At 35.5% G+C, this 21,651-nt stretch overlaps 1 protein-coding gene and 1 long non-coding RNA gene across 23 annotated transcripts in view; one reads left to right on the top strand and one right to left on the bottom strand.

Annotated features, from left to right (window-relative positions):
* The window catches only part of LOC140664093 (protein muscleblind), a 378,997-nt gene that overhangs the window by 195,658 nt on the left and 161,688 nt on the right, over nt 1-21,651 (top strand). For 2 of the 21 annotated variants that reach the window (XM_072888839.1, XM_072888842.1), the window contains one exon: nt 18,692-18,740. The exons of the other annotated variants lie outside the window; for them this stretch is intronic. In XM_072888839.1, the coding sequence (XP_072744940.1) occupies nt 18,692-18,740 (49 nt within the window). The remainder of the gene's footprint in view (nt 1-18,691; nt 18,741-21,651) is intronic. 21 annotated transcript variants of the gene reach the window in all.
* LOC140664096 (uncharacterized) overlaps nt 1-21,651 on the bottom strand; it is a 241,066-nt gene that overhangs the window by 203,105 nt on the left and 16,310 nt on the right. The window lies entirely within an intron of this gene.

The following is a 21,651-nucleotide window of genomic DNA, read 5'->3' as shown; positions in this document are numbered from 1 at the left end:
TGTTACACAGCAGGCATCTTAAATCTATAAATCTTATAAATTTCCTTGAAAGTTGCAGAAAACATTTTAAATTTATAAATACTAAACAAAATCTACAGAAATAATTTCATATGCATAAAACGATAATAATCATTAATAATAACTGCTGATGCAGTATCACATAAAGTTGATTTTTTATTGAGATGGTTTTTTAATGTTTTTGTTGTTTATTTACACAAGTTCGTGGTCTTTTAAATTATAATTTCAACGCTTTCTATAATGAAACCAGCCAATTTTGCAGCTCTACTTAATTAGCGTATTTTAAATTTTTATCACAAAATCTTATCAAATTTTAACGAGAGAGCTATATTAACTTTTGAATTTATTTATACGTATCATACGAATGAAGGAAAATTTTGACTTAATTTTGTTTTGACAAAAATAGTCTTGAAAAAATTGTACTATTTTGCCACAATTTTATATATAGAAATTATAATTACACACTTTTATTTTATTAATTATAGTTGCACACTTTTTCTATAAACTTGATCGTAATAATAACCATATACCAATTATAATAAGTTATTTTAAATAAATGAAAATATTGCGCGTGTAAAATACGTGTGTAAAATAAAAATAATTGAATACAATTTTCAAATAAAATTAGTTTTCCTGCAAATAATTTGCAATGTAAAACTTGCTTCGATATTTTACAAAGTTGATTTTTGCTTCTTTTACATTGTTATAATAAAAACATTTTACAATAATTATTATCACAACGTTTTCGAGATTTCCGGCTTTCATAATATCGTTAAATTAAAATGTCAAGATTTTTCACAAACAATATTTCTCTAATTATATTTATTAGTCGTTTGTTGCATTCGATTATAATAAATTTCTTTTAATGTCAACTTGTTTCTTTCTGTAAAACTTGGTCAAATGAAACATTTGTTTTGTTCGTGCAAGCGATTATCACATTATTATAGCATAATCGTTTTGTCGTTCGTAAAATAATCCAGCTACCTATCGGTCAATGCGGGAAGCTTTCATGCGTTTTAGCGACGCTGTACGATTCCAACGGGATCATTTAATCGAATCATCCCGCAAATGGCGATATTTCGCGTGGGCCAATCAAAAGCGACGTGACAGCTCGACGATCGAGGCGGCATTATACTTTTGCAATTACCTATGCTAATTACGTGGCTTTAACCCGCTCGCGTCATTTGACGTCAGGTTAGTGTTTGTATACTCGCTTCGCTCTCGTCTCGCTTTGTCTCTGTTAAAAGTCGATGCTCTTTAGCCCTTCTAAACACGTAAACACATATACTCTTTCCCTTACCCGGCCCTGTCGTTTCTCTTCTCCCTTTGTGTACCCATCGCGTTCACGTACGTACGTAATCGCGTAGGTTTACATTCCTATGTGTGTATCACGGGCTCTAATTCGTAGTGCCTCGCGATTACGGCACTTAATCGAGCGATTCGTTTACTACGTGCAGTATCGTCCCAGGATGGAGGCTACTATGGAGTGCCGCGTTATGTGGACATGGTGCTTCTCCATCGATCAAGGTTCCACGAATTAGCTTGGCAACTTAATTACTCAACGTTTTAGCCTTATCAATTTTTGGACGACCCATTTGTTACTAGGCACGTGAAGCTTACATTGATCGAAATTTCGATTTGATCTTTAATTAACTTTCCAGCTTAGAAAAATTTGTCGTTGAATGTGCGAAATTTTTGGAAAGCGTTATTTCATTTCTATCGAATCTTTAATCGTTTTTCGCTCACACATTTTTCGTTATTAATTGAAATTCAAATGCTTTCTAATATTACCTTGACATTTAGTGGAATGAGCGGAATGATAAGCGTAATTATAAATTCATCGATATTGCAAACGTTACATCGTGGTAGATTTAGATATAATTTTGTAAAATTATTTTCGCCTATTGCGTATCCGCGGAATGATCGATCCTGCAAAACGATGTCTCGTGCGAGCATGCGCGCCATTCGACAATCTCTTAACGACAATCTCTACCAAAACGGTATAACGCGGTCGCTTTGATTTCACCGTCGCCCGTCGAGTTGCAGCTTGTCCGATTCCTGCCAGGAAATGCGGGCACGATATGAGCACAGACAGCGCTAAAGAGATGGTTATGGAAGTTTTCGATCGATAGTCATTACCGGCGCAGACAGGCATCGTGCTGCAATCGTGAAATCAACTAGGTTTGCCTTGCACGAAGCCGCCGCTTTTCCACGCGAAATATGTCCGACGAGACTTTTTTTTATGATGCGAAAAAATTACGGCAATTTACAAATATATTTCACCGACACGTGGGAGATCTCGACGCTTTTATAATTTCACAGCATTATGAAAGCTAGACTCTCACGAAAAACGTTGATAATTATGCGACCTTTTTATTAGGACGATATATATGTGAATGAAATATGAATGCACAAAATTGGATGTAATATTGGGAGAATGTCAAAAGTGGTTCAACGAAAATTGTGACAATTCTTTTAGATGTTTAAAAGAATCAGATTTTATATATGAGAATTGTATTTAGATAGTTTTATTTAATTATATGATATTTTCATTTCAAAAGTTTTTTTTTTTTCCCAGAAAAATGTTTCTTATTTCAGCATTATATAAATGTCAGAATTTTCTCCACAAATGTTCAAATTCTCATTAATATTATATGATAAAAAGAGAGCATATTATGAATATCAAACAAAATTATAGTTTGCTTAATTTGTTGATTCTTTTGTGTACATATAAAATAATTAAACTACCCATTTCAATTTGTAAAATGTTAAAATACCAGTTTCAGAATTTAGATTTATTATTTTTAAATTAGTCTGGTTCTCTATTACCTTATATTTTTCGCGTCTTGTACGCGTCTATTCGCTTTTTACTTAGCTCACTTTCTCCGCTGAGTCATTGCCGCGAATTAGATTCCAGTTAACGCGAGTGTGAACTCAAGAAGGAAAAGTGTCTACTCCAGGCGTGTACATTTTTAAGTAATTAAACTTTCCACGAGGCAACGCACACATACACACCCTATACACACACATGAGAGTCGAACAGGCGCGTGTGCTCGCGTCGCGATGACATGTTTTGTAAATTTACATGAAAAAACTTGGGTAGCGACTGGAAGTAATCTAGTTTCGCACTCCGGAAGACGGTGACACGTCGCGTTTGCCACTGTGCCATTGTAATTTCACGGTTCAGTGCGGCCGCTGGGACCGAATTGTGTGGGCGCGACTTGCGATCAATGACACGTCGTCAACCGAATGTTACAAGGCTTTATGCGACTTAAATATAGTACGGAGATATTGCACAACCAGAATACAATGTATACGTATATTTTATTAGGTCATGCACTCGTACAAAACATATTTGACGTGAGGATTGTTATTATAACAACTTTATATTAAACGTCGTGAAAAAGAGAAAAAACGCATGCAGTTATGCAACTTTCTTTCTTTCTTTTTTTTTTTTTTTTTTTTTTTTTTTTTTTAAATTACAACGATTGCTAATAGATCGTCGACGGGACGAGCAGAAAATATCTCGTACAATTTTTCTTGTAAAATTTTCCCACAATCATTCATAAATGGTAACGAGCAAGGCGTTAACACGAGCCAGGGATCACAAGTGCGCGCGCACGTGGATAGAAGGCTTTAAAAATCTAATCTCTCTCGGAAAGTTAAGACCCTTTATGTTTAAAGTGTCTCGGCTCTCCATTGTGAGCCCCCGCCTGGTTTCTCACTCGAAAATAGCTGGCCACCGTTGTGCATAGCGTGTATAATATGGGACGAAGAAGATAAGGACGACATGTATGTCGACGAGTCACACAAGATAAGCTGAAGAACCGGGACGATTACCGTGGGGGAACTTCCTCATTTCTCAACCCCTTCCGCACTTATCGTCCTGGTTATGTGCCATTTCCATACACCTAATGGTGCACCGCGAATAGCGAAACAGCATTTCGTTTTAATGGGAAACGGTGTATACACAACACACACATAGACGCATCATCTCTGTTGTACGAGGGGACTTTTTGGTAAGTTCCTGTCGTGTCGTCGTCGTCGTCGCCGTCCAAACTTCCTCTTCGTTAAGTACTTTGGCAACACGTCCTTGAGAGTTTTTGCCAACGACGGGGTTAAGCGCTCGTGCATACGCGTTGCGGAAAATTTACATGCTTTGGTTGCAAGTAATTTTAGCTTTTAGTGCTTTCGAATATTGAGTACTGATCTAACTCGACGCAAACTTGACCTTGAGTCAATTGTTGGACATTATTATTTGTACATATATAATATAATATAATAAACTTACTGATAATGTCAAAAATATGTTAAGTAAAACTTTCGGTTTTATTAAAGTTACTAAAAATATTTTTTTTTAAATATTGATATTGCTATTCGTTGCGTTATATAATTAAATTGTCTCTTTCATTAACATTATTAAATTAAATGTAAATTTGCAAACAGAGAGTATAATTGATACAAAATTAATGAAATTTCTAAATTCTTATGATGTTGACAATAATTGTATGAAAATTATATATTTTTAAATGATTTAAATTTTGAAAAATCTTGTTAAAACGGATATATATCGATATATTATTTAATTGCTACTTATATTTTATAGGAATACATACATATATCTTTTTCAATTCTAAAATAAATATCTCACAAGAAAAGTCAAAGATCAAATAGCGATTTAAAATTGCAATAAATATTCTAATTAGCACACGATAGGATTGTATATGTATTTAATTAATAAATTATTAATTAATGAAACTTCTTAGTTGAGTCGTTGAAAGTAAGTGGATCTTTCAATACAATGTCATTTAAAGAAGATATGTTGTTTATAAAGAGAGACCTTTCGCCGTTCCAATTAGAAATTCATCACGTCGTGTTTCCTCGAGAATAAACCGGGTTCTCTTGGGAGAGATGCTCCTTGGGGAAATATGTGTTGGAATAAGTCGACCGATACTGCGTCGCCTACGATAACCTATCTGCGCAAATAATGTTGGAATTCATGAGGCCAGCCATTTCGTAGCGAATTAATGCTTAAATGTTACGACGTATAATTTTCTTCGGGGTCGGACAGTCAAAATATTTGCGCACCGCAAGAATATTAACGTCCCAAGTCCTATAACTTGAGTTTATTCTGCATCTTGAACGTGGTTAGAGTACCTTCATTTGTCGCACCTCGCCCCGTTTTTATTATGTGTTAATCAATTTTCCGTTTTTGCTCGCGTAGCTAACTGTGAAGTCGCACGTCTCTCAAGATCGTTCTTTTTATTAATCCTATTGTGTTCCGGCTATATTTAATTTTCTCATTCTTTAACTTTGATGTTGGGACATGACCTTTCACGTTGATCCGGATGGAAATATTGAACTTCTTTTACATTTTTTATCAAAAAAGAAAACTTCTCCTCTTACGTGTTATACAAAGAAAAGAAATTATTCTTAAAAAACTTTAGGTTTTATAACTTATTAGTAGAATACTATATTGCGTTTTATTCCTTCATAATTTTTTCTTAAACTAATATTTTTTGTTTAACACCTTATCTCTGATATTGTATTTCACTTGATTTTATTGCAATTTTTCTTTCATTTTTAAGAAGTAAAGAATTTTGGCAGATTCTTGTTTTGTATTCTGTGTGTCGATCATTTAGTTTATCATCTCTCTGCGCGTTTACAAATATATTTAGCAATATGCGAAAGCAAATCAGTATCGAGATAAAATGTGAACGTTTTACACACACAGAACGTGTTACAATTAAAAATCGGGTGTGTTTTGCCCGGGGAGTTGGCGTTTAATTACGTTTTAATCGGAATTTTAAAAAAATTCATCGTTTAGATGAAGATTGGGAGGAATCGCGCGCGCGCGCCGGGCGGAAATATTAATCCATCCGAATCGGATTAAGGCCGGCTCTACCAGTGCACTTTCGACATCGATTGCACGTTGCGAGCTCTCTTCGTCGCTCTGAGCCTTCGTTGCTAAATTTAAAAGGGAATTATATTCAACCCGTCGTATTTATTAACGGGATTATGGTAATCTTCAAAGATGTAACTGTCACACACGATCGTATAGACACTCACCCGCGACATTTGTGCCCGGGAGTGGCTGCTGCACCCACGGATACACGCTCCGGTGGCTGCCTTCGTGCAAGAACGATGTCCATTTCATCTCGTTACCGTTTCGGCCGCTTTAAATCGTACTACGCCACGCCTGTGCAACATGGCATCGCTAATCCCATCTTTCGGGCTGATCGATCAAACGAGATCGATATTATCGTTATCAGATAATTACTATCTTTCCGCTAATTGCGTATTAATGCATCGCATTTCGCAGCGAATCCCGAACGTAGCTTAATTCGCGTCACGAACGAACGTGATGTTCTTCTTGTACATTCGCAAAATATCGTCTTTTATATGTGCATAAATCAGCTTATCAAAATTGAAATAAGAGTAAATATTTGAAATTCGAATTTTTCTAACCCGCGATATTAAAAAAATAATATATTTCTTAGGTTCTTTCGTTTTTGAGGATTATTAATTATACAATCCGATTATTGTAAGAATAAATTTATTTAATTTTCATATTTTTATCAAGAGACTTATCATGACACGAGATGCATGGTGTTTTGTGTGCAAATTATGTGTCGCGAAAATTCTATGATTGCACAGCACATACCGTACATATTCATGACTTATGCGTTCGCTATGGCCTCGATTTTGCGACGGCACGTTTCGGTCAAGCACTGAATCTGATTAATTGCGCCGTTTGTTCGTCAAAAATCACGCAGTTTCGAATAATTCGGCTGTTGAATTAATGGAGAGGAGAAAGAGAGAGAGAGAGAGAGAGAGAGAGAGAGAGAGAGCTTATTTGGCATTTATTTAAATAAATATATAATGCTCTTGTCGCCTCGGAATACACAATCGCCAAATTTTGAATTTATAATTCGTGATATGCAATTTATGTCGCGTATTATTGCATACAGATAGTATAAATAATAAAAAGGAAAAGAAATTAAACGTCAATCGAGAAATGCAAGACATAAATTTTTCTTCGCTAGTAGCATTGTAACATTTAAAAGGTATTTTATTTGATAATTTGACGACATAAACACACACACACACCCATACACATACATATTTTTCGTGTTCGCGAAGGTTGTGCGCGACGTCGTACGCTCAGTAAAGAGAAAAGGACATAATTAAAATAATCTCAACGAATTAAATCGCAATTACAACGAGAGTATTCACTCCAAGTACCAATTCAGATTCTCTCTACGACAGTTAATTAGCAATTGCGTACATGTAACGCAACATAATTTTGACTTTACGACCGATTCTTGGAGGCGATCTTTTCCGCTCGGTAGCTGGTTAAAATGGTTACAGGTTTTCGACTACCTCCCCCCCCTCTCTTCCTCCTTTCACCTCCCTTTGTTCCCTTAAATTCCATCGATCGTGTGGCATCGCGATACGCCGCGCCGCATATGCAGAGAGAGAGAAAGAGGGAGAGACAGAGAGATTCCATCGGTTTTAATGCGCGATTAATTAATCGAGTGACGCGAAATAAACGCTCCGTGTTGAAATTCTATCTCGACTGTCGGCGTAGCAAAACGTGACGTTGAGCGGACCATCCTTTTCCACTCGAGTCACATAATTGAACGAACTAAATCCATCTCCTCTCTCCATCCTTTTTCTCTTTCGCCTTCTCCTCCTTTCGTCTCTGTCTCTCTTCCTCTCTCTCTCTCTCTCTCTCTCTCTCTCTCTCTCTCTCTCTCTCTCTCTTTTTCCCTATGGATCTCGTTCTGCTTTATTCACCCCTTTCCTTTGCGAGACCCTCCACCGTGCACTCTTCGTGTGTCCCCGTTTAACGTCAGTTCGAATCGGGTGTAGTTAATTGACGTCTACTGTCGAAAGAAATGTATTCGGTAACCGTTAAACGAATTCCGTTTTTCAGCCCCTCTCTCGACCTCGTCTCGCTGTCTCCTCTCTCTTTGCGGAATGGAATGACGATGAGAGAAGTTTCGGCGGGTGAATACCAGTGAGCGAGACATTACGAGTATTTTATTCTGACGCGAGACGCTTAAGAACGAGGTTGCGTATGCATATAGATGACAGTTCATTCTTTCTTTGAATGTTCTTTATTCTATGTGAAATAGGAATTTAGTTGACGGCGATTGGTGCGTACGAATGAAAGTAAATGAGAAAATAACGCAGGTCCGTGTCGATTGACAGCATTTTATTAACCGAGTCCTTCACCGATCTCTCTTTTCTCCTTCCCTTTTTTTCTTACTTTGCATGATGGAACGAAAACGGGATAGAATACGCTACGTGAGAAGGATAACGAAATTTGGAATATTTTATTACATTGTAAGACTGCCGTTGCGATATGGAAAAGAGACGAAGAGAGATGCATACAAATGAAGAAACGCTTCGCAATTGATCAGTTACGAGAAAATATAATAGATGTAGACCATTACAGTCGATTTTACAGAGCATCGAAGCATACATTTAAAAGTTCGATCAAATCTCCAATAAGACGTGGTTACAACTCAGACGATATTCAAGAAAAACTAAATTAAATATTTTGATTTACCTCTTATTATATTTTGTTATTACAAGACTAAGATTTAGTTTGCAAATTAAAGTTTAAAAGCTACTCTGATTTATAAAAAAAACTGGCATCCATTTGATTCGCGATGGATTTTATTTCTTGATTCTTCTTAGATGCATTATATTAATATAAAAGTGATATAAAAATTGCCTCATTTCGTTAATTGAATTTTTTCTTTATCCATATAAATTTTAAACAATAACAAAAAAAAACGTAGACAAAAAAGCGGTTATAAGGTTTTGCTAAGAGGTAATCCAAAGTCGAAAAGCCAATAATGAGCGAACAATGAAGAGCTTATATTGTAAACGATTAGATGCATCCAGTGTGCTTGGATAAGATTAAAGTAACTTTTAATTATCATGTATTGTTTAGTCGTAAATCTAATGGGATTGGCCATGTCGTTCGGATACGTTTATTTAAGTGTACTAATGTTACGACTATTTTGCTGTAAAAGGGACAATATTTCGTATATCGATAAAATAAATTCTTGTTTCTTGTTTTGGAAATGGAACAGAAACGAACAAACAGGAAAACGAAGAGAAAGAAAGAGAAACAATAGAAGAGGAAGAGAGAAAATTTGAAAGGTTGAGGAAGACAATGAGAGTATTTTATTCTATCGCGAGACACTTAAGGACGGATGGAAGGGTATAATCGTATGAATATAAATGACAGTAGGTTGCTTTGAATACGCTTTGTTTTTCTGCGGAATGGGAATTTAAAAGGCGATATACGCGAGCGCACGGAACAGGGGAAAATTCTTTTATCGCACGGAATTTCGTATCGACTGAAAATATGATATTAGCAACTTAAATAAACTGTCAAGAGATACTAATGACATATTTATTTTTCCCAATTATTTTCAATTAATTACGCTTTTAAAGAAATGATATTGAGTGCACTTTTTATTTGATATAGAATTTTCAGTTTATTTTTTTCCAACGAAATTTTTACGGCATTTTAATTATAAATTTTCTATATTAAACACATAACATTTAATTTAAATAATTAATATTTTTATCAATATACAATATTTTGTAATAATTCTCAAGTTTTCTCTTTATTTGATCTTTAATATCTATAGTAGAATAATATGATATTGTGTACATAATTACGATTGAATTTCTCTATTTATGCTAATTATTTAATTAAGACAGTTATTTAATTTAGTTTTAGTTTCGACTAATATCATATTGTCTGTTTACAAGGTGAAAATTATTATACAATGACACATTATACAATGACAATTAGACAATGACAAAGTTTTATATCATGTATAAATACATTTATATATATGTGTTACAAGTTTAATATTTAATTAAATTTATTTTAAATAATTTAAATGTGAATATATTTATGTATATTATAGAAAAATATTTTCGTGTCAAATATAATATAAATCAATATGCATTATAAAGATGTGTATATAAGTGTGAACAATTTAGAATTTAGTCTCTAATTAGCTGACACGTTTGGCCAATCTCTTCATCTCTCTTTTATATGCTACTCGCAGCTTATTATTTGCATGTAATTAAGGTATAATTTTCTAATTATCGTCGAGGTACGCTGAAACATCGAGAAATTTGCATAAAATTAATTTAACGGATGCGTATATATGCAACGATAGCTCTCTTCTCGTTCCCATTCTCCCCGGGCCTGTTTAAGATATTTTCTCGAATAACAAATATGAACGGACGACGAAGGGAGCAGCGACTACGCGGGAACGATGAAGGCTCTTTCGACGGTTGAATACGCTTTGTTTCCCACCGAAAGACAATTCAGATGTCTGCGCAAAAGCGGAGAAAGGGACGACTTAAACGAAACGATTAAAGAGCGGGAAGAAGAAGAAGAAAGGGATAGAAAAAGCGCACAAATACGAAATACAAGAGGACGACGGAAGAGTCGAGAAGAACGAGGAAGAAGAACGTAGGAACATGTCGTTCTTGGTGAGACGCGACAACGTTCTCAAACCAAGGGCGCACTGTGTATGCCACTGTGGATGGAATCCCAAATTTCCTTAATTACAACGACCCTCTTCCGTCCCATTAATAAGCGGCCTAAACAAACTGCCGTCATAAATACTTGAATTTCTCTACCTCGATCACGTCCTCTCCTTTCCCTTCCTCTTCTCTCTCTCTTGGAGAATCTGCAGCTGGTCTGTCTCTCCTTTTTATCTTAAACTCTCTTCTCTTTCCTTTCCTTTCCCTCCTCTCTTTTCGCCCATCTCTTCTCTATAATTAAATTTGCACCGAGCTTGGCGAGTTTGGCTCCGTTCATTTAATCGGACACTAGGTGTTAGTATAATTAAAAGCACATCTCTTTTGGAATTCGTCTCATCTGAACTGCTTTCTCTCTTTCTCTTTATCTTTCTGTGTCACTCTTTCGTTCTCGTTTTCTACCAGCATAAGCATCGTCTCTTGTTTGCCAATTGCGGTGTACAACATTGTCGTCGTCGTCGTCGTCGTTGTCGCTTGTATGCGAGCCCGTATACGTATACCTTTCGGCACTTTTCGCGACTGAAGCTCATTGCGGTGATACACGCGTCGCAAATAAGCGAGTCTCCGTCCGGTGAGAGCGAGTTGAAAGAAGAACCCGTGTGTCGTTTTCACAGAGAAATCTGGCGAAATACGGTTCGGTCTTTGTTCGCGTGCGCGGCGAGAAATTATTTGGACTCGAATAATTGCGGAAATATACTGCAATTATCGCGCGCGAAAGGACCGGCCGTACCTAAAGGTACCTGCTGTCGTTGGGCGCGCTGCACGCGCTTGTCATCGTCGACGTGAATCCCAGAGAGGAAGTTGGATACGAGCACGTGATGTAAAGCCTATTTTTGTGTCATTAAGAGAACGCGGTTTTATATGTCATATAGCGAGGAGAGTATAATAGAGAATATAATAGCGAGTTTATACTAATAATGAGAACAGTTTTCTTTACGTTTAATTAATTCACTTATCGTATCTTACATGAAGACAAATATTATGTTTTTTCCAGTTTAAAACGCGTAAATTATTACACGAATTAAATGAATAAAAATTGATCGAGTTTCCTCTCTTTTCTTCTTAAGACTCTCAAAGATATATTATTAATTATTAATCATATATAGTACCTTGTTCACAGATAAAATATTATATAAAAATTTTATAACAATATATATATATATATATATTTTTTTTTTTTTATTTATAATACGTTATTACTCTGTTACTGATAATGTACTGTCGTAAAAAAGGAATCTCATCTCTCACATTTATTTCCCGAGTCTATGTTGTTCGCGCGGAGAGGAGGACAATCGATTTCACTGTTATACCGGGAATTGTTTTTACTTTACGTTCCGTGGAATAAACACGAAATCGTAAATTTCAGGTGATGGCCGATGCCGGGGAGCTAAACGACTCCGATTATTCGTACGGCCCCCGGCCGCGGCACGTACACCCGGACTTTATCGAGAGAAGCTCGCTTCGAGATATACCTCGCCCGATCGGGACACAACGTTTCCTCGATACTCGACGAATTACGATGGCGGACCCGCATTTTTCTCGGATGTGCCCGCCGTAAGACGCCCGATCGACAATTACACACGTACGTCGTACGCGGCCCCAGGGTCCGCCGCGTTTTATCTTGTGAGGCACGTTTAGCGCTTGAAGGCGTGACACGGATTCCTCGTCGCTGCAGGAACCGGTCTTATCCTCGTGCCTTTCTTGTTGTTGCAACTGACTCGCTTTTGCGATGCTTCTGTCGCGGTTTCTGTTGCGAGAAAAATTCTTGCCTTTCTCAATACGCGAACCGTTCAAGTGCTAGATTGCGTGTCAGGATTAAGATTTATCGTAGGCTTTATGTTTTATGTAGAATTCTGTCTGGATTGATGGTTCAACTGTTTAACTGTTGAATAAATCCGGCATGTACTATTCGCGATTTCTTTCTATATTATAAAATGAGAGAGAAAATTTATTCAATTAAAACTAAAATTAAATTGTCCGTAGCTATAATCACGCTTTACCTGAATGAAAAAAAAAAAAGATAAAATGCGTTCTTGATTTCTTTGATCACATCTGATTGATGTAGTCATCAATCGAATATTAAGCGAGATAATTAAATCTGTGAATAAAATGAGACAATGCAATCAGTCTATAATCATTTGATTAAAAATTGATTACATCATCTCTCACATTTATCCACAGATTTCTATTTCTTAATGATGTTACGGCAACTTTTAATTAAATATTAATTTCGCTTATTTCTTAGTAATTAAATATTCTACGGATATCATAATCCATTGATAGTATCTGTTACATGCAAGTCGTTCGTATCGTATTTCGTGCGTACAATCGCTGGACATAATTTCTTGTTCGCGCTTCGAAAGAACTATCTCAAGTTCACGCCATAACGATACCATGGCACGCACATCGTTACGTGAGGTCTTTTACACGCATTATCACGTATGCAGGCAGATAGAGAAATATGCGGAGGTATATACATATATATATATACACGCACACATACCACCATCGCATGTACATACATATATGTAAAGCGTCGAGCATATGGTAGGGGTGTTTTGGAAGGGCATAGAGTTTCTCAATATTTAATAGTGTCTGGGTACGAGTGCTGTCTCGACACTTCTGAAATTGCAAGGCGAAAAGGACTAGAGAGAGCGGAAATGGGAAATAGAAACGAAAGGAAGGAAGAGAGAATTCGTTGTCTGCAACCCGAAATCTCGCGGTAATTACATCTTGAGTGCGATGCGACGTACACGTATTAATGTCGAACCGGTTCCTCTCGCATCCTTGGCGTTAATATAAATCAATGAAAAATAAAGCGCGCCTCCTCGAAATTACATATATACGCAGACTGTTCTCGTATATTTATGACCGTTTCAAATTTGTGCTTGCAAACGACCATGATTCGATCCAAAAGGATTCACGCACACAAAAGCAAATCAGTGTATACGAAGCCGTTCTCGATAAACGACATATGTTGCTTGAAGGTTGCAAACGATTGTCAAGTCGAGAAAACGTAAAGGTATCGTGATACAGATTTAAAGGGAGCCTTAGAGCTCCGGGTGGTCTTCGAGAAGAGAACGAGGAGCAAGTACGAAAACGAGGAAGGAGGTGCTCTCGAAGGAGGAGGAAGAGAAAGAGAGGGGAAGGAGAATGGGTGAAGCATAGTGAGATTGGAATACCTACCACGTAGGAGTTGCAGAGACGGAAAAGGTGGAAGGGTTTGGAGGAGAAAGGGAATCCTGATCCGAGTCAGAAGAGACACGGCAAAGAGAGCACGAGGACCGGGTTGGCTATGGTAGAGATACTTTCGTGAGATTGAGCTCGAATTCAATAGGGGATGAATAAAATATAAACCAGTCGCTTTCTCTCTCTTTCTCTATTGCGATCCTACGCGAAGGCTAAGGGCGGTATGGTCGACCTTTGTGTAAATAAATAAAAACTATATCCACCATCCCTTCCCTCCCCCTCCTTTTCTTCTCGCGAATAGTGGACGTGTGTGTGATGGTTGTACACACACGACTGATTCTCTTGGGAAATGGCCGATTAAATCAATCGGTTCCATCGTGATTTTCTATCTGGATATTTATGCGAATGTGTAACGATTTACAGCTGTAATAGACTGTGACAGATGATGATATCTCACTCATTTGGTTATGACGTTTTTATCGAATGTCTGAAGTTTATGCGATTTTTGTATTATTGAGATGCATGATGTGCACTACCTATTAAATATTTCCTGCATATATGCATATATATATATATATATATATATATATATATATATATATATATATATCTTTGTTTGTGTCTCTGATTTGTAAAATTTCTATATACATATATATATGTATATATATAATTATACTGAAAAATTTGTATACAACATATATATTAGTTTTAAATCTTTAAACATGATAATAATTAACATTTTTAGGTTCAATGAGATTATCATCCATGCACATTTATGTAAAGATATTAATTAAAAGGTCAAAATATTATGTAAAATACAAAACAAATACACACATTTGTCAATATCTAGGACAATTAAGATTTAAAGATGAAAAATAAAGATTATAATAAAAGAGTATCCAAGTTTTATCGGCAATTTTAAGTTGTCGCATTTATGCAAATCGCGATGCAGCAGGCACATGATGCTAACATGTCTAGACATAACGAAACGAAGACAAACAAGTTTTTCTCTTCTATTCTCAATCATTGTACCGATTACAAGTCGAAAATAATTAGATCGTGACGTCAAAGAAGGCACACGCCGTTTGGATTTAATCGAATCACTCGCGAAACTTTCTCAAAGAAGTTGTGTTTCATGCAGAAACTTCCAATGCTCTTCATTATATCCTTTGATCTCGAGACGCTAAGTCCTACGCTGACAAATTACGTTCTAATTAAGATGAACCCGACGGTTCGTGGCTTGCGGAAATACTTCATCAAAATCAAAATTGAACTGGCCGCACAATTTCTATTCGCTAATACTTGACAACTTATTTATGTCATAAAAACTAGTAGTATTATAGTAGAATTACTTTCTTGCATCACAAACAACTAATAATACTTCATATAAACGCATTATGAAAACTTTTTTTTAATAAAAATATTATTATTTGATAATAATATTATACCGATTACATTTATTGATAATAAGTTAACGATAAACAATATTATATATTTTGTCTTTATTTGTTTATAGATATATTGTACGTAATTTTTGTAATGGTAAAGCAGCATTTTTGGATAAATTATTATACTAAAATCTTATTTTATTACGTACTTATTTTATATACACACACACACACACACATACATATAAAGTCGCGCATAAAGTCAGAGCAATTTTAATTTTACGAAATTCTCGTGTGTCGTCGACGCTCGCTTTGCCAATTTCGTGGAAAACCTGCTATTTGTGCTTTCAACAACTAAACGGATAATTATAACAAGAATTGCAAGTGTCAGCGGAAAATTTCTATCATCTGGTTTTTTTTTAACTACTGGAATAGTTGGCAGCTATTAAAAAAAATAGTTTGACACTTTAAATTGAGATAAAAACAATATCCAATATTATCTTTCAAATATTGTCCATTTAAATTAATTATATAAATTGAAACTCTTCAGAATTTTTTCAGAAATATAATTCCGATAGATTTAGAGACTATATGTGATGTATGAAAATGATCATGTTTCTTTATGATAATAAAATCGCGTCAATTAGCGTAAGATATACAATTCTACAACATATAGAATTGAATTCCTAGCGTTGCCAATATTCCACTATTCGTCATCATTCTTGTGGACATTAGTAGCCGCCATGGGAGACCATTTGCGTCTCGTATCGACGGGGAATCGATTATCGGTATATCGAAATTTTGCCGCATCCGGCAGTACTTCAGGCATTAGACGGCCATGCAACACGCAGACAGTCAGAGTAAGCAGGTAGGCGAAGAGAGGGTATAGAGAGACAGAGAGAGAGCGAAGGAAACTTGGGCGGGGGAGAACCTGCTCGCAATATTTCGCGTTCATAGCGTTGCTAAGCCGCAACTAACCGCCTTGTTAGGAAGTTACTCCTCCTCTCTCAATCTCTTGTGTCCTCTTCCTCTCTCCACCGACTGCTCCTTCTCTTCCGGTCTCCGTTTCCATGCTGTCCTTCCTCTCCTCTCTCCTCCAGCAGACGGTGCCGTCTGCTTCTCTTCTCGTCCGGCCGTCACTTGTCCTTTTCTTCTTGTAGAAAATTTGCCGTCTTTCTTCCTTCATGTTCTTCTTCTAAAATCATATATATGCTCTCACTCTGTTCCTTCGCCTCGCTCTTGAATTCGTTCGTTTTCTTGTGCTCCCTTTTTTGTGGGATGTTACACTCTTGTTCCTTCTCGTCCGTCTTTATTACAATGGATGACTTCGAACAACTGCGTTTTCTTATATTAAAATAAATTTCGTAAAAATATAAAAAAATTATCGTTACCTGAAAAAATATACGATGAGAATATTATTTTATTGCCAAGTCATGGCTTCTTTTTTTTTTCTTTCATCACTCGTACAGAGTCGTTTGGAAAAGATTCTGTAGATGGAAATGCAGTTGATGGAACGCACTCTATATTTCTTCGCTTGAACGTATTCCTCGAGACGCATCCCTCTGATCCCACTTCAGACCACCCAACGGATACTAAATCATAACTTGAGAAATTCACGTGTAACGCACGGGACACCTTTAAGACCTCAGAGGAAACTTAGAGAAGGATACTGCTGCCCTTGCAAACCTTTGATAACTAAGTACGTAGCGTCTTCTTGTCGGCAATCCTCGTGCTTTGTCGCTTCGTATGTGTATGTACATATATTGTGCGTCTGTCTAACATAAATTTACTTGTATGATGGTTCCTGGCAAACGCTTAATTGTAGACACCATGTAAACTTCGAAATGACACATTTAAGAAATAAATTTTTCCGTTTTAATTTGAACGTCTGTTCCTTTTTGATTGAATTTAGTAAAGTGACTATTATATGGTAATAATTTAATTACATATAATCATAAATGACATTTTATATTAATCATTAAAGGGACATTTTAATCTTTATTAATTATAATCATAAGTGATATTTTATGTTAATTATTAGAAAAACATAATTACATAAGATATTTTAATCGTTATTTCTCCTACTTTTATAGCGAGAAAAATAAGTAACTTTTAGATTTATAAAAAAAATGGAGTAAAAATAATTCTCATTCTGTGTAATATTTTATGAAATAATTTTGAATTCAGATTTGTTTTTCTACACTCTAGAATTTTTATAATGTTTGTTAAATGTCTTTTTATTTGGTATAAAAAAAAAAAAAAACATCCCTTCCATTTTAGATGAGAAATTCTGAATTATTATATTTTGTGGAAATTTGAGACATTTGAATATGTAAATTGTGTTTCACAAAGAGGTTTCAAATCGTTATTTTCCAATGATATTGCATCTATTCCATCGACAATTTTCCTCGACTGCATCTTCAAGAGCTAGAGGTTGTTCGAATGTAAACTGGATCGCGACAGCCGATGCTTGGCTCTTCTCCCAAAGATGGCCTTTGATGCTCAAAGGTTCCTTTGATCCACGGCTTATATTCCTATCGGAATTAAATATGCGATTTGATGTAACTGCGTGTGCATGCGGCCTCGGTCAATATCCGAATTCAATTTACAACAAAACCGATTATTCTTTTTTGTTTTCTCATGCAATATAATACTCACTTTTTTTGATCTTAAAGAAAAATAGTTAAATAAAGAATTATGTTATAGAGAGAGAGAGAGAGAGAGCAAGCAACATTATATTTTATATATGTATATATTTAAATGATTTAATACATTTCAAATTTCCTTAAAATAATTTAGAATTTTAATTTAAGATGAAAGAAATCTGTTATTGATGCAAAATATAAATATGCATTTATATATAATAAGTATTAAATTCTCAACATTATGGGATTTTTAATGCACGCTTTTATCTTTTGCTTTACGATAGATTTAAAGTGAAAGGTACACTTCTCTCCAATTGTGTTTTTGGTTAATTTTACACTGGCAATTTACAAGCAATACAACCTGACTTAAATTGATAAAAATCAGAATGTACTATATGCTATAAAAAAGTAGAAATGCCAGTTTCGTCAGCAGACATGTCGATTAAAGCAACGCGTTATGTCACGTTTTATTACGTTCACCTCAATAAACTCTGAAGCGCGGGAATGGAGTTAGTTGCCCAATTCACGAAAAATGAACAAAAAGTGTGTCTTATTGAGAATCAAAAGCTATGGCTTCTCTGCAAGGGTGGATAAGAGCGTAAATCTTGATACGTGCCGTATCCAATTTATTTGCGCTCGATATATGGCGTTATTAAATACGTGACCTTACTGGGCGCGCTTTTATAGAGTGTCGTAGAGTCGCGTTGAAGCTTTATATACATATAGTTTTATCGCCGTCGGTCATAAGTTTCATTGAGGTCGCAATTGTTCATCAAAATAAAATGCGCGAAAAGAAGATAATAAACTCTGACGTACAAATTCCGTGATGACTAACATCAATTTGTTATTTTTTTGTTTCAGGTATGTATTGCGTACTTCTCTACTTTCCCCGCCTATTGCAATCAAGAGAGTGAGTAAATGCTTATTTAATTTTATAGTTATTATATCAGAAAATCGCTATCTGTGCTCTAATTCAACTTTTCGATTGGGAAAAAAATTTAAATATATTATTATAATTAAATAAATAATGATGATTGTAAGATGAAATGATGTTCATTTTGAATAATTATTTTATACTCGAGTAGCATTTTTATATTTTTCGGTTTTAACACTAGATAAATTAATAAATTAATTATCTTATAAACGTATAATATTCAACATTGCGCAATTTCTCATTAATTGTTTTTTTGCAATTATACAAATCCATGTTTAAAAATTCACTTGATTTTTCGACGAGTTTCATTCTAGATCGTTTAAATATTTTTTACGAGTTTAAGTGGGTAACCTGATTAGCCGCAATCGATCATTTTCAATTGCAAAAATATCCGTCTGCGACTACGCGGTGCCTACTATAGTAATATGTAAAGGTCGCGTGCATCAAAGTCACTAGACACAACGTCGCCGAGTATTTTCTAAATTTGCATCTCCGCCATCGATAAGACATGCAAGTAAACGGGGGCGAATTCGCGAGACGGGCGAACGATAGACTAATCGGCGACATGTCGGCGTGTCAGACGTTTTTTTGCGAAAAGTTCTGCAGATATTGCTCACCGCGACTAAAGCCTCAAGATTTTGATGAGATTAAACATTTGCTTCTTTTTAAAAATATCTTTTCTCACCTCGTTAAAATAGATAAGAATCATGCAGTAAAAGCAATGAAAAATAAAAGTTTTTTCACAATCTAGAGTATTAATATTAATTAGATTTATGCAAAATTTATATAAACACGCTTCGTGATCGTTTATTAAAAAGATTCTTGGCTTCTTTTAAGCTTGATTTTAAAATTCATTTATATAATCTTTTTTTACTTTCAATCATGATTTAATCCATTTACTCTTTTTTCTAAATCATATAGCTTTAGATTATATTACAGATAGGGAGGATTTAATTGTTGTGTGATGTTAACTGATATTGGTGAAACCATTGGCGTTTGCTTACCTATCATTAGTCAGCGATTACCTCCCTTTGTAAAGCTCTGTTACAATTCTAATTGCAATGTAAATAGAAAAAAAAAACTGTTAACCACATAATTAATGTTAATGACAGAAATCACACGGACCTAGTAGTAGGGAAAAATAGATGAAATGAGTGACATAAAATTAGTGATTGGACAATTAGAAAGCAAACTTTGAAATAAATAATAGGACAAATGAACAAGATGGACTTTCTTCTATTTTTGAATCAGTTCCTTTTATCAAATATAAAAAAAAAGTTTCAACTATATATTTTTAAATTTATCAGATTATTATATCAAATTTTTTGTCATTTATTAAGACTTTATATACATGATTTTGTATCATCAACTCCATTACGTAATCTTAAAAAAAATAATAACGACATGATAGATTTAAAAAAAAACGCGTCGATTACTCTAAATGTATTTTTTGAATTTTATTGATTTCGAACTTGCACTAATAAACAATAAATCGTTTAATTTATCTAGATTTGTACTTGAAATATTTACAAATGTACGAATAACATTTGATCGAATATAATATTTGCTTTAGAAAATAGAGAGTAAGCGCAACTTTTCGCCAGACATTCCTCACTATTTGCATCGCGCAAGCTCGCCGTCAGCAATGTACGTGCAATCAGCCATCGCTGCTGAAGTGTAAATCCTATCGGCGGGCAAAAACGCCGCCGGATACGCTTTCGAACATTTGCCATAGTTTCGGGGCGGAAATTCCGCGGCATGCGAAACTTTGTACGCGTTTCGTCGACGAGGCGCGAACACCCTCGCTTCTCGACGCTGGCTCCAAGTCCGACGCCAGACTGCACGTCGACGCACAATTCGAAATTCTTCCGCAAATGCTCGCGTCCCAAATGTATTTTTCGACGGTAATTCCGACGAAAGGATCTTCGACTTTAATTTTAAGCGGATACGGGAGCAACTCGCAGTGATGGTAACTCGACGCGGTAAATCCGTCCACGACAGACCAGACGGCGACGATGCGTTGGCACACACGATCTTTCCGTCGTTTTCCTGCAACGTTATCTCGGGAGCTTCTATCCTGATTGTAAGTGAACTTCGGAATAGAGGAAGAGAGAGAGAGAGAGAGAGAGAGTGGCAGATTGTAACCTAGGAAGTAAATGTGCGACAGAAAGGAGAGAGAGAGAGAAAGAGATATATGTATATACATATAGATAAAGCTTTCGGACAGACCCAACGTTTCGTTCGCTTTCGAAGATAGCACCGCGCTTCAGGTCTAATTACTCGAGTAAAGCTCAAGTCGCGAGTACCTCGGTAAATAAACGAAGTAAACGAGCGGGCCCGGACTGTCCGCTTTCAACGACGTGTCCGTAGCCGGTTAGTAATTGCGAGTAAAACTCGAACTGGCGTGCAAAGTGCTCGGCGTGACGAGAGAGAGAGAGAGAGAGAGAGAGAGAGACTGGACCAGTATATTTTTCAGTCTCCAGAGAGTTCTACGAGATACTAATCCTCCTCCAGGAAGATAATTTGAGTTTTTAACGAAATATATGTTTTTGTTGGAATTTAAATTTCTGTATTTCATTTTAGATGTTTTCGTATTAAAGTAAATTTTAATTATATCTTTTAACGTATGATAGAAAACTGACAAGTAAAATTAATAAAGACTAACACAGAATTAATAAATATTATAAAAATATCGCTCTTAGTTATCATTGTTTTCTCATTTTTATTTCGTCAATTATTTTATCCAAGATAGATAAACGCATGTTTAATAGATATTTTAAATGTATTATTTAATTATTTTTATTCATACATTTGAAGAGACGGAGAGAAGCCAATAAATATGAGAAAATAAATTTCATAGAAGATATAAAAATTAATGTGTTAAATT

The sequence above is a fragment of the Anoplolepis gracilipes genome, chromosome 3, assembly GCF_047496725.1.
Source record: "Anoplolepis gracilipes chromosome 3, ASM4749672v1, whole genome shotgun sequence".
Lineage (NCBI taxonomy): Eukaryota > Metazoa > Arthropoda > Insecta > Hymenoptera > Formicidae > Anoplolepis > Anoplolepis gracilipes.
This window is presented reverse-complemented; position numbering and strand designations above follow the sequence as displayed.